Source organism: Neltuma alba, unplaced genomic scaffold, assembly GCF_004799145.2.
Source record: "Neltuma alba isolate B1F8T4 unplaced genomic scaffold, ASM479914v2 tig00011119_pilon, whole genome shotgun sequence".
Classification (NCBI taxonomy): domain Eukaryota; kingdom Viridiplantae; phylum Streptophyta; class Magnoliopsida; order Fabales; family Fabaceae; genus Neltuma; species Neltuma alba.
Genome location: NW_021635856.1, coordinates 500,273 through 512,548, shown reverse-complemented (window position 1 = coordinate 512,548; position 12,276 = coordinate 500,273). Strand labels below are relative to the sequence as shown.

The 12,276-nt window shown below is 36.2% G+C and overlaps 2 protein-coding genes across 7 annotated transcripts; one reads left to right on the top strand and one right to left on the bottom strand.

The window, feature by feature from the left end:
* Positions 1-56: 56 nt before the first annotated feature.
* On the bottom strand, positions 57-2,565 carry LOC114761343 (protein SYM1). The gene is made up of 3 exons (XM_028950689.1): positions 2,242-2,565; positions 1,515-1,606; positions 57-739 (listed from the first exon to the last, which is right to left on the bottom strand). Exons 1-3 carry the CDS (start codon positions 2,392-2,394, stop codon positions 331-333), a joined length of 654 nt encoding a protein of 217 aa, XP_028806522.1. The 5' UTR covers positions 2,395-2,565; the 3' UTR covers positions 57-330.
* Positions 2,566-7,178: 4,613 nt separating this feature from the next.
* Positions 7,179-11,714, top strand: LOC114761372 (pentatricopeptide repeat-containing protein At5g21222). 6 transcript variants are annotated; one of them, XM_028950727.1, is made up of 4 exons: positions 7,179-7,231; positions 7,773-7,989; positions 9,279-10,184; positions 10,455-11,714. In XM_028950727.1, exons 2-4 carry the CDS (start codon positions 7,927-7,929, stop codon positions 11,346-11,348), a joined length of 1,863 nt encoding a protein of 620 aa, XP_028806560.1. In that variant the 5' UTR covers positions 7,179-7,231; positions 7,773-7,926; the 3' UTR covers positions 11,349-11,714. The 6 variants fall into 6 exon arrangements, with proteins under 6 accessions (XP_028806560.1, XP_028806564.1, XP_028806563.1 ...); XM_028950731.1 differs by having other exon boundaries at positions 7,182-7,231; positions 7,773-7,968; XM_028950730.1 differs by lacking the exon at positions 7,179-7,231 and adding an exon at positions 7,235-7,312 and having other exon boundaries at positions 7,773-7,968.
* Positions 11,715-12,276: the final 562 nt, after the last annotated feature.

The window sequence follows — 12,276 nt, the reverse complement described above, 5'->3', positions numbered from 1 at the left end:
TTCAGGAATCAACCTTATTGTGTCATATTTAGGTGAGATCAGAGACGGAAGAGGGATTAAACAAAGAAAACTGAGTAACTTGGAAATTTTATACTTTCATATCCCGCATGGCTCACAAATAAAAGTAATCTATTATGCCGTTTAAAAACAAAAATGAAAAAATTACTCCCTCCCGTGCATCAGAATACCCAAAAGTTATACAAATGTAAAAGCTTCAATTTTATTACATGATGCACCAACTCCTTTTTTCCTAACGGAAAATTTTTCTGCCTTTGTTATCAAAGGCGTCCTAAAGATTGAATAGGGGAAGCAATTGAGATATAATTCTCCTTAACTATGTTGATCTCCTTTTTCCTTCAAACGGCCAAATGACATAAATCGCTGCTTCCAAGGTGCATCCTTCTGTTGCTCCAGCCATGACAAGAAAGCACTGTCCAGCAAGCAGAAAAGGTTTACATAGAGAAGCTGGTACTTCACAGGGATGTACCGAAAATTCACAACTTGGACAATTGGCCACACACCACCTTCTAAAAGGAAGGCTGGGACGAAATTCCTTTTCAAATCTTCCTTCACCTGTGGAATAGTCTTGCCCGCCGACAATCCCATATACGTAAAGAAGACAAATAAATGGATTGGGCCAAATATGATGCCATCCATTGCCACTTTAGTTGCTACAAATCGCACTGACTTTGGTTGCAGTTGAAGCTTGAACCTTATAAACTTGTCCATTCCTTCATACCTACGAGATATCAGGACCAATTTGACGTGAGTATAAGTTCTTCTACTGTTTTCCACTAGAACGAATGTCATGTTGCATATTATATTCCCAAAACAATAAAATATGCAAGTAAATTTAATTGATCAACCACAGACTAACCAAAAAGCGTGATTACAGGGGAACGTAATTCTCTCACTTTCCACATGGTAAATCGTCAAATTTAAGTGTTATCAACATGACTCGGCGCATAACGTGTGATTTGCTACATCGGTTAGAGGGTATAAAGTCAGAAATTTACTCATAATTCACATCCTAGTGATTCAAAATTTTTTCTCTCCATTTAGCCATCTTCTATACGGTAAGCTATCTACATAACAGGTCTTAACAGGAAATATGAGAACCAACTGATATGAACTCTACCTTCTAAGATGATCCAACAAATGAAGGAAACAATACATAAACTCACCCATATACAGACAACACCATTTCGGTTTCGAGACACCTAAATAAAGAAATGTCCTACACTTGATGGCAATCTACTCTGATATAATGATCTCGCAAGGTTTCTAAACCTAGCTATATTGTTCTCTTCTAACTGAATTAACAACACAAAGTCTTTCTTGTCAACATCACTGTGTTTATGGTCCTCACCTAAAATTGATCGAGTTTTTCTCAAGTAAGAATAAAGACTCACAGAAATTCCCTTGGTGTTATTTGGACATGATTTATCTAACTAAAAACACCACAAACATATTACATTGCAAAAAACTAAACGGATGACATGGGAAACAGATACCAGAAGTGGCCAACTGGCCCAACAAAACCAAGACCAAACCCACTTGTGATAGCCACACGCTTCCAATCGATCATAAATTTAGCATCTGCATCCTACCACATCAAAGATAATTTAAGATTGATGAGAAACCTTATTAATAGTTAATACACTAAATCCAAGTAAATCAAAGTTGGAAGAAATTATAATATACCATCTTAACCGAAAGAATCTATTTTCTTTGTTGTAACTTGCCTCAAATGTGAGAGAAATCAACATCTATTAGGTTTTGATGACATATTTTCCAAACAATTACTACTATATAAATAAAAACTATCGAATCGTCTAGTAATCATGACTGTATTAACGTGCCTTCAGTAAGAGCTGAGGCATTAATAACATTTGCCACATCCCATCGTCATTTTGATTTCTGAGCAATAAGCTGATAGATTACATCCTACCGCTCAAGGAACTCCAGAAGGAACTGGCAACCCAAGTGTATACATAACACATCTGCAGACTTCAACAGCAAACTCACATGAAGGAAAGGAAATATACGAACATGCACCATATGACCCAGGTAATTGAGATTTCTTATGTCCGCCTCATTAGAATATATGTTCACTAATGCCCGGTATGATGCACAGGAATGAGCATCTAAATGCGACAAAGTGGTCGCCAAATATATATCTATATTATATACAAAGGAGTCGAAGAGAGACGCTTAGATTGAGTAGCGAATTTTCCTTACAGAGAGCTGAAGACGCTTCTTTGTTGCAGAGTGGGTGATGTACTGTGCAGTAATATCGCCAGCAGCCCAAAGGACGCCAGAGCTAATAACCTGGGTCTTAACGGGATGAACAGAAAGGCAGTTGGTATACCAATTCCAAAGCCTCATCATCATTTAATCGGTTTGGGGAAGAACTAAAATTACACTGCGTTGCAGAGAAGCTGAAGTAGGGATGACACGGGAAAGAGCAGAGATTTCCGAAAACCGTCGAGGCAATCTAGTTAATTCTGACGTTCCGTGAGCAGATGGGTGTGCTATTCTCCCCGGCTCGTTGACGAGTAGATATGAAAATGTCTCAAATAATAAGAGTAACATGTAATGAACTTATCAATCGAGAGTTAGGGATGGGACTAAGATCTTATTAATGGTTATTACAAATGGACAATTAAAACCAACTTCTATTTTATTTGTTATGGACAAAAAGTATCTTCTGCTTCGACCAAATTAATTGGAAGATTAATTTCTAGGGACAAAAATATCCAAATACCTTCAAAATTATAAAATTTCAAATCAGTGCTTCAAGTTTCGCAAATGTCAGATTCCTTCCCACATATTAATTTGAAATTTCAAGATGTTATCAATTTACTCATATACCCTTCTTTTATTTTGTCCTTCTCTCCTCCTCTTACTTTCTTCCTTTGAGTCCTTCGTCTCTTCCTACTCCTCCTTTTTAGCTTCTTCATTTCTCTCTCTAGTCTTCATTTCACCAATTCCATCTTCCACTTTCACTATTCTTCCTGTCTCTCAAAATTCTCTCCCGTAGAAAAGATATGAACTTTACGATCTTTTGTGAAGCAAGAAAATGTCCAAAGCCTAAATTGTCTCCCTCTCATGCTCACTCCGACCAAAAACAAAGCCAGGCCAAAATTCATGAAAAAGAAGAGAAAAGTGAGAATGAAAAGACCTACAATTGGCAGCAACGGCGGCGAGTCCATTGGTAATAAAACCCTTGCAGGAGGACAGCATGAGGCCTTAGAAGTTCTTAAAGGATTTAGCGATCAACTCCAAGCTCTTATCTATTATGATCATGTTTGTTATCACGATTGAAATCACTTATAAACATATTTTATGTAAGTCGAGATAAAACTTCTTTCACATATTTATCTCATATTTCGTAAAATATGATTAAAAAGTTATTTATAAGTTATTCCACACTAACACTATAACCATTCTCTTGAGTCGGATCTCCTCGGCCTTCACTATTTTTCAAGTGCCCCAAATGCAAAGGAACTCATTATTGCTGTTAATATATAATCTAGGGAAAATGACAATAAAATACCACCTGAATTCCAAAAAGACAAATAAAGGACCTGAATAAGCAAAATGACATATAGGGGACTGGGTACCAATCTGGAATTCAGATTTTTGGCCAAAAGACCAAAATGCCCTGTCTGAAAGTGAGAGAAAGGAGAGAGGAAGAAAGCGACGCAGTGAGAGAAAGGAGAGAGGAAGACCGACGGTGATGAAATGCGGGAAGAAGGAAAGAAGAATGTTGGAAATGCTATTATCTTACTCCTTCGCATCACCATTCTGTAGAGATTGTTGATTTGGTGGGTTTTGGTTGTGGGAAAGAGGATTTGTAGTGAGAGAGGGAGTGAACCTGCGGGGAAGATGAAGTGGAAATCAGAAAACAATGACAAGCAATTACGTTACGTAACTGCTGTCATATGCCTGCTGGTTTTTAGTAAATCCCACTACGTGAATGGTAAATCCCACTATGTGAATGGTAAATTTTACTATACATGTAGTTAATTATGAATTTTACAAAATACATATTGTGATTTACAACTTTTATAGTGAAAGTGACTACTTTGTTAATGGGTTTTGCAACCTGTTTTCAGGAGATAAATAACTTGTTTGTAAAAACTAATAAAATTTCACGCTAAATTTGACAAAACGTATAGTGGGATTTACAACTTCCGTAGTAAAAATGACCACTTATTCAATGGGTTTTGTAACTTGTTTTCAGGAGATGGGCAGCTTGTTTCTAAAAACTAATAAAATTTCATACTAAATTTGACAAAACACATAGTGAGATTTACAACTTTCGTAGTGAAAATGATCACTTCTTCAATGAGTTTTGTAACATGTTTTCAAGGGATTGACAACTTGTTTCTAAAAACCAATAAAATTCTATGCTGAATTTTACAAAACATAGAGTAATATTTACAACTTTTGTAGTGAAAATTACCACTTCTTAAATGAATTTTGCAACTTCTTTTCAGGGGATGAGCAACTTGTTTCTAAAAATCAATAAAATTTCACGCTGAATTTGACAAAACACATAGTGAGATTTACAACTTTCATAATGAAAATGATCACTTCTTCAATGGGTTTTGCAACATGTTTTCAAGGGATTGGCAACTTGTTTATAAAAACCAATAAAATTATATGTTGAATTTTACAAAACATGTAGTGAGATTTACAACTTTCTTAATGAAAATGATCACTTTTTAAATGGGTTTTGCAACCTCTTTTTAGGGGATGAGCAACTTGTTTCTAAAAACCAATAAAATTTCACATTGAATTTTACAAAACACACAGTGAGATTTACAACTTTTATAGTGAAAATGACTACTTCTTAAATGGCTTTTGTAACCTGTTTTCAGGGGATAGGTAACTTGTTTCTAGAAACCAATAAAATTTCACGTTGAATTTTATAAAACATATGCTGGGATTTACAACTTTTGTGATAAAAGTGACCGCTTTGTTAATAGATTTTGCAATATATTTTCGGGGGATGAGTAACTTACTTTTCACCACCAATAAAATTTCACGCTGAATTTTACAAAACACATAATGGGATTTACAACTTTTATAGTGAAAGTGACCACTTCTTCAATGGGTTTTGTAAACCTGTTTTTACCGGAAGAGCAACTTGTAAGCATAAATAAATCATTCAGTGAACGTGCACCTGAAGTACATCACAATAAACATTGAACTATTAAGTTTCATAATTAACTACATGTATATTAAAATTTACCATTCACGGAATGGGATTTACCAAAAACTAGCAAACATATGACAGCAATTACATTACGTAATTGCTTGCGACTATTTTCTGATTTCTGCTTCATCATTCACCAAATACTGAATATGAACCCTCAAATGCAATAATCCTGTTCCTATTTCACCATGAAACAGCCACAAAAATGAATAATCCAAATCCCGCCATCAACTTCTACTCACTCATGAATAATTCAAATACTTCAGCGACCTCTTCGACGACGACAATTTCAGGGGTACAAGTTATTTCAGACAGGGCAATGTATTTCAGCGATGGTAACCAAATTCAGCGATGGCAATCTACTCCTACGATGACGGCAACGTGATTTTGAAAAATCCTTTTTGGTGACTGCAGGAACTTGGATTTAGTTTCGTAGAAGGAAATCAGTTTCTCCCTTTCTCTATCGCATGAATACACTACTCAATGTTCAGAGACAATCAGGGCAATTCGGTCTTTTGGCCGAAAATCTATATTCCAAATTGGTACCCAGTGCCCTATTTGTCATTTTACTTATTCAGGTCCCTTATTTGTCTTTTTGGAATTCAGGTGGTATTTTATTGTCATTTTCCCTATAATCTAATATCAGAAATTTTGTTACTGTCATAGAAAGTCTGTTTTGTAGTCAATAAATAAAACAAAGTTGTTAATAGCTATACTATTGGTGTTTTTAATAATATGTTATATTCAATTTACTTGTGCAGTATATTATATTTTGCACATAGTATGGAATTGTTTTATTTGTTTAATTCTTATGAGCTTAATGTTTTTGGTATCTTGTAATTTGACATTGTTTTTGAAAATTGTTTGTTTCATGGACTCGGAATTAATTACTAACTTTTTCTGCTCAAAAGAAAATGTGGTGTGCATATGTTGATATGGTTAAACAAATAAGATCCGAAATTTCGAATGTGAAAACTCTTCCAAATATATTAATAACACTTTTATATGTATTGACAACAAATAATCAAGGAAATTTATTATCACTTTGTTAGATGTGTTGACTGCTCTTTCAAATATATTAACAACACTTTTATATGTATTGACAACAAATAATCAGGAAAATTCATTACAGGGCAAACCAGTCGGCAAACTTAGACAAATCACATCCTACCAACTGATTAGGGCCATTGACAACTCTTCCAAATAGAATTATTACAATTTTATATACATTGATAACAAGTAATTAACAAAATTTATTACAGAACAAACTAATTAGAAAACTGAGACAAATCACGTGTTGTTAGGCGCGTAGTTCTAAAGAGAAAGGCAAATTGCGGCCCAAGAAGGCCTAACCATTCCACCCAGATCCAATTATGTGCAACCAAGCCACGGAGTTTGAATCATTTTTCGGGTCCTGGCACTCCAAATTTTTGCACGAGCTTGTTGGGAGGGACTGCACTTTTTTTTACTAGATTCAAAGTGTCAGAATTGGAGGATAGCTAAGGGAAAAAAAAATCTAACCTCATCTAAATTGATTTAATATTATATATAAGCATTATTCTTTATTATGATTATCACTGTCACTATCAATATTAATATAAAATAAAATATTTTATAGGAAATTATATATTTCCGCTTATACAATTATAATTAAAAAACTCATGTACTAAAAATGATGGGAGATTCAGAATGGGGAGGAGAGAGGTGTACGTGGTAAAATTGGACTTGTCAATAGGACGCTGGCGTGGCGAAAGCAGTCCCATAGAGAAGTCTGCTACTCTGCTGACGCATTTGTATTTTTCTGGCAATGGCCTCATAAAAGCGCCTTGAAATCTCATATTGATAAATATTTGTGGATAAGAATCTCCAGCGGATGCCACACACACGACTCCCATTTCCCCTCCTCTGTGATTTGTTTACAATTTAGTGATTTGCATGCACCAAGTCTTCTTCTCACTACGCTCTCTCTCCTCCCCAGCTCATGCGGTACCTTCAACTCAACTTGTACGCTTTCATTCATGCTTTTCTCTCTCTTTTTTTCACTGGCGATGGGCATTTCTAGAACACAACAGTATGAGTTCCCAAGTATGATTTTGCTTCTGATCCTTGAGTATGTGCCTCACTTTTGTTTGTCGAAGAGCCATCAAGCTCGTAAACTATATGTGAAGTGGATTTGGATTCCCATTGTCAGTTTGTCTTTACTGTTAGCTGGGATCCTGTCCTCAGTTGAGAGGATTGGTAAATGTTGATAGTTCATGTGATCAATTAGTGAACTATATCTTTGTGTCTTCATCGGAGTTCTCTGCTTCTCGGTTTCAATGCCGCGTTATTAATTTATTAATTTCTGGTTTCTGCATTCATTCAGCGGGCTTTTTTCTCTATTTTTTTTCCTTTTAAGTGAATCAATAGTTGATTTTGAAACTGATTTCTCTTTTCTTTTTATTTTTAGAACAATAAGCTAGAATACTTGCTTGCTTGTCGCTCTTTTAACTTTAAAACTTAGAGGTAACATTCTCTGATTGATTCGTGGCTATAATTTTCATAGGACAAATCCTTTATGATGATGGAATAGCAGTAGAAATGGACTTGTGTCCGGTCTCCAGAATCTAATTTTTACCTGGTTAGCAAGGTGCTTCATTCAGGTTTTGAGAAGTACGCGGAAAACAGCTGGCAAAAACTGATCAAGTCTATTCACGATCATGGATGGCAACAAGAAGGGGGCTCTCATGACCAATGACCGAGTTAAGGAATTACCAGTCTTGGTAACATAAACTGCTACATTTTCTCATGTTATCTTACCCATCCATCTGTTGAATGTGTTATCGCCTGACTATTAGTTTAACGAGTTACAATCAGCACTAGCATGTTAAACATTGAGACCCTAAATACGTAGATTCATTACATGTTAATACAACCCGAACCGTTGTGTCAGCAAAAACAAGTGTACAGAGAAAGGAAGAGTGATCCTGTCTTACTCCTATTCATTCTTGAATTATGTGATTTCAATAGCACCAGATAGTGGATGTTCAGCATGCGAGATATAAGGAAATTCTTGCATTGCTGGACCATGAGAATTGATTTATGTCAACTCAACCATTATGACAAAGGCCATACTCAACTGGATGAACCGTTATGTCATGCAAACTGTATTCACCGATTGATATGAACTATGTCTGACTTGCTAGATAGATTCACATCACTGATTACATATATATAGTAATTCAGTGGTTTTCTGTTTTATCAGGATTTGCACTATTCTGGTTAATGCTTTGTTTAAATTATTCTTCTTTAGCTAGACAAGATTTGTATGGATGCCTGGTCTATTCGGTAGAATATATAGCGTTTGAAACTGATGGTTGGGGAGTAATAGGACTTGAATAACTTATTTTAATTATCTGAATGTGTGTCTTGCTCTGATTTCCATTTAGATGAAGTCTGTACGATTATACCAGATAGCCAGAAGCCTGATTAAAATATAAACTGTATGCTTTTACGATCTTTGAGATGACTTCAGCATTTATTATCATGACAAGGACATCACTAGTGGTTGTTGAGATTTTCGGTATCTTCTTGTCATCTATTATTTTCTCATACATTGAAAGGTCTATTATTACAACTTGAGAGTAAACGCTGGAACTTGGAAGCACTTTTCTGTCCCTAGGTAAACAAGGATCTAGATGATCATAACCATGTTAAGCTTGCAATATCCAATATCTAAACCTTATTAATACATCTGGAACTTGAAACTGTATTCTGTCTCCAGTTATTGACGGATCCAAATTATTAGTAATGATACCTATGATAATATGGAAGATCAAATATTTAAATCCTTGTCATATAGATCGGGAGAAATAATTCAGCCCTCTAAGGCGGGGGCCTGAACAATGTTTGATGATTGATCAAGTGACCAAGATAATTATTTTTGTTAAGTGACCAGGATAATTACTTTTTTTTGTTTTTTTTTGCATAAGTAATTAGTGGGTAAGCTTCATAAGGGTTCAATTTACATACAAGGGAAAGTAATGTGGAACTTGTGGTAATTTTGAAACAGGGATTGAAGCAGTACAGTCGAATGAAATTAAGCTCGACTCCAGAAGAACCATGCAAAGAATCACGTTGTCTCATCTGCATGGACCACAACAGTTGTCAAACAGTTCATTCAAGAACAAAACTGATGAATGCCTTGATTGGGAGAGGCAAGCCTCGTGAAGCCCAGGCCATCTTTAATGGTTTAATAGAGGGAGGGCATAGGCCAACGCTTATAACATACACTACTCTTGTAGCTGCCCTGACCCGCTTGAAGAGATTCAAGTCCATTCCTTCACTTCTTTCCAAAGTTGAAGAGAATGGCTTGAAGCCTGACTCAATACTTTTTAATGCCATGATCAATGCCTTTTCTGATTCTGGCAATGTAGACAAAGCCATGGAAATCTTTCAAAAAATGAAGCATTATGGATGTAAACCTACAACAAGTACTTTTAACACTCTCATCAAAGGATTTGGAGTTGCTGGAAGGCCTGAAGAATCTATGAAATTACTAGAAATGATGACAATAGATGAAAATGTGAAACCCAATGAGAGAACATATAATATTCTCATCCAAGCCTGGTGTACCAAGAAGAAACTAGAAGAAGCGTGGAATGTTGTGCACAAGATGGTGGCTTCTGGCCTGCAGCCTGATGCTGTGACTTACAACACTCTGGCAAGGGCTTATGCTCAGAGTAGAGAAACAGAGAGAGCTGAAAGGTTGATATTGAAAATGCAGTATAATAAAGTCTCGCCTAATGAACGAACCTGTGGTATCATAATAAGTGGCTATTGTAAAGAAGGGAATATGGCGGATGCCTTGAGGTTTCTATACAGAATGAAGGAGCTTGGATTGCATCCAAATCTGGTAGTTTTCAACTCTCTTATCAAAGGATATTTGGACATTATGGACACCAATGGAGTAGATGAGGTAAATACTCAAATTTGATGCTTGCCATAAGATAGTTTTTCCTATTGTTGTTATTTTATTCACCCCTGTGAAGCTCATGGATAATTATAGCCCAGGGTTCTTTCTATTTTTCTACCATGGTGAGAAAAATGAATGCCCTGAAGTTATATAATCCTAACTTCTTCCACTATGAAATCTTTCTGTTTGTTAGTGTGTATGTTGATGGCTTGTACCTTTTTCCGTAGTCATTATTATCGTGAAACATTAAAGTTGCATATGTGAATTGGTCAGGCACTGACATTGATGGAAGAATTTGGGGTCAAACCAGATGTAATTACATTTAGCACCATTATGAACGCATGGAGCTCAGCAGGGCTGATGGACAATTGCGAGGAGATATTCAATGACATGGTGAAGGCTGGGATAGAACCTGATATCCATGCATATAGCATCCTTGCCAAAGGTTATGTACGTGCTGGACTGCCAGGAAAAGCAGAGGCTCTTCTGACTTCAATGAGCAAATATGGTGTGCACCCAAATGTTGTTCTTTTCACTACCATCATTAGTGGATGGTGTGCTGCTGGCAAAATGGATCGAGCTTCTCGTATTCATGAGAAAATGTGTGAAATGGGAATTCCCTCAAACCTCAAAACTTACGAAACTCTAATTTGGGGGTATGGAGAAGCAAAACAACCAGGGAAAGCAGAAGACCTGCTCAAAATTATGGAAGAGAGGGGTGTTTCTCCTGAAATGACTACCAAGAACCTGGTTGCTGATGCATGGCGTGCCATTGGTTTATTTAAGGAGGCCAAGAGAGTTTTAAATGGTTCAGAAGAGTCTGAATCTGAAGTAAATCAAAATTCTGGAGGGGATGAACTACCAGTGCAGAGTTTGGGGGGGATTATTGAGAAACAAAAACGTAGCGCCACTCACTCTAATGTGTTACAATTCCCTGATGCTGTGGTAGCTCATCCGGAAAGATCTTCCAATGGCAGCATAAGAAGTCAGATGATTGTCAAAGGATATGAGTTTTCATCCATCGGCACACAGCGTGCTACCATTTCAATGGTTCTTGCTCATACGTGTTCATTTAGAATACAGCCACTGATTGTAAGTAGGCGACAAATTCAAAACAAGCTTGGTAAGCCTTTCCTTGGTTCTTGCGGAGTAATGGCAATAAGCTAATGAGGAAGCTTGCAGCTATGAGATGATATCATTTCGGTCTAATATGAACCATTGAAATGGTAGCGCGCTGCTTGTCAAGCCTTTCCTCTCTGAATAGATTGAATTTTCTCCATTGGCCGCAGAATAGGCTGACAAGATTTAGCCAGAAAAACTGTAGATATCATTCATGGATTTTTCGATATACACCTAATTTTGGCGCAATGCTGGGGTAAACTGCATTTGCTGAATTGTTGCTACTTGGGCATTGTACAAGAGATACCAATTGAGTGTACACTTGTATATTTATCGATCACATACATCTTTACCAATTCGGTTGTGACTAATATCGTTAAATAAATTTAGATGGCTAGCTTACACCGTCTTTTCAAATTCATTTGAGGTAACCGAAAAGAAATTCTGATTGGAGACGAAAATATCCGTTACACTGGGAATACTGGTGACCTTGAGAAATACAATTGACAATTTTACAAATTGCTACTTATTAGTAAAAATGCATCCTACAACATCAAACGGTGTAAATTTCTTCCACGGAAAGAATTAATTATTAATTAGTCAAAATTAAATGCCGCTACACAGTTAACGACAGCGACATAAAAATATAATATTAATGAAAATTATATTTTGATGAGAAATATTTTTATGAATACAGTTTTAATTACGACTATTTTCCATATACAAGAACTTGATAATTTCTGACTGATTAGAGACAATAGTTTCCTTTCGTTTTCCCTCTTTTGCAACACTTATCTGGTCTCAAGCCTTGCGCTACCGAAGGCAAATCATTCCGCGTCCACCAACTCCCCGATCACAAAATAGCCGGAAAGTATCCATTTTAAGATCGAAATCAAACCGGATTAACCACCAAAAAAATCAAACCGGGGAATTCGAACAAATAACGGATCCATCAAGAAACCAAATGCATTCGAAT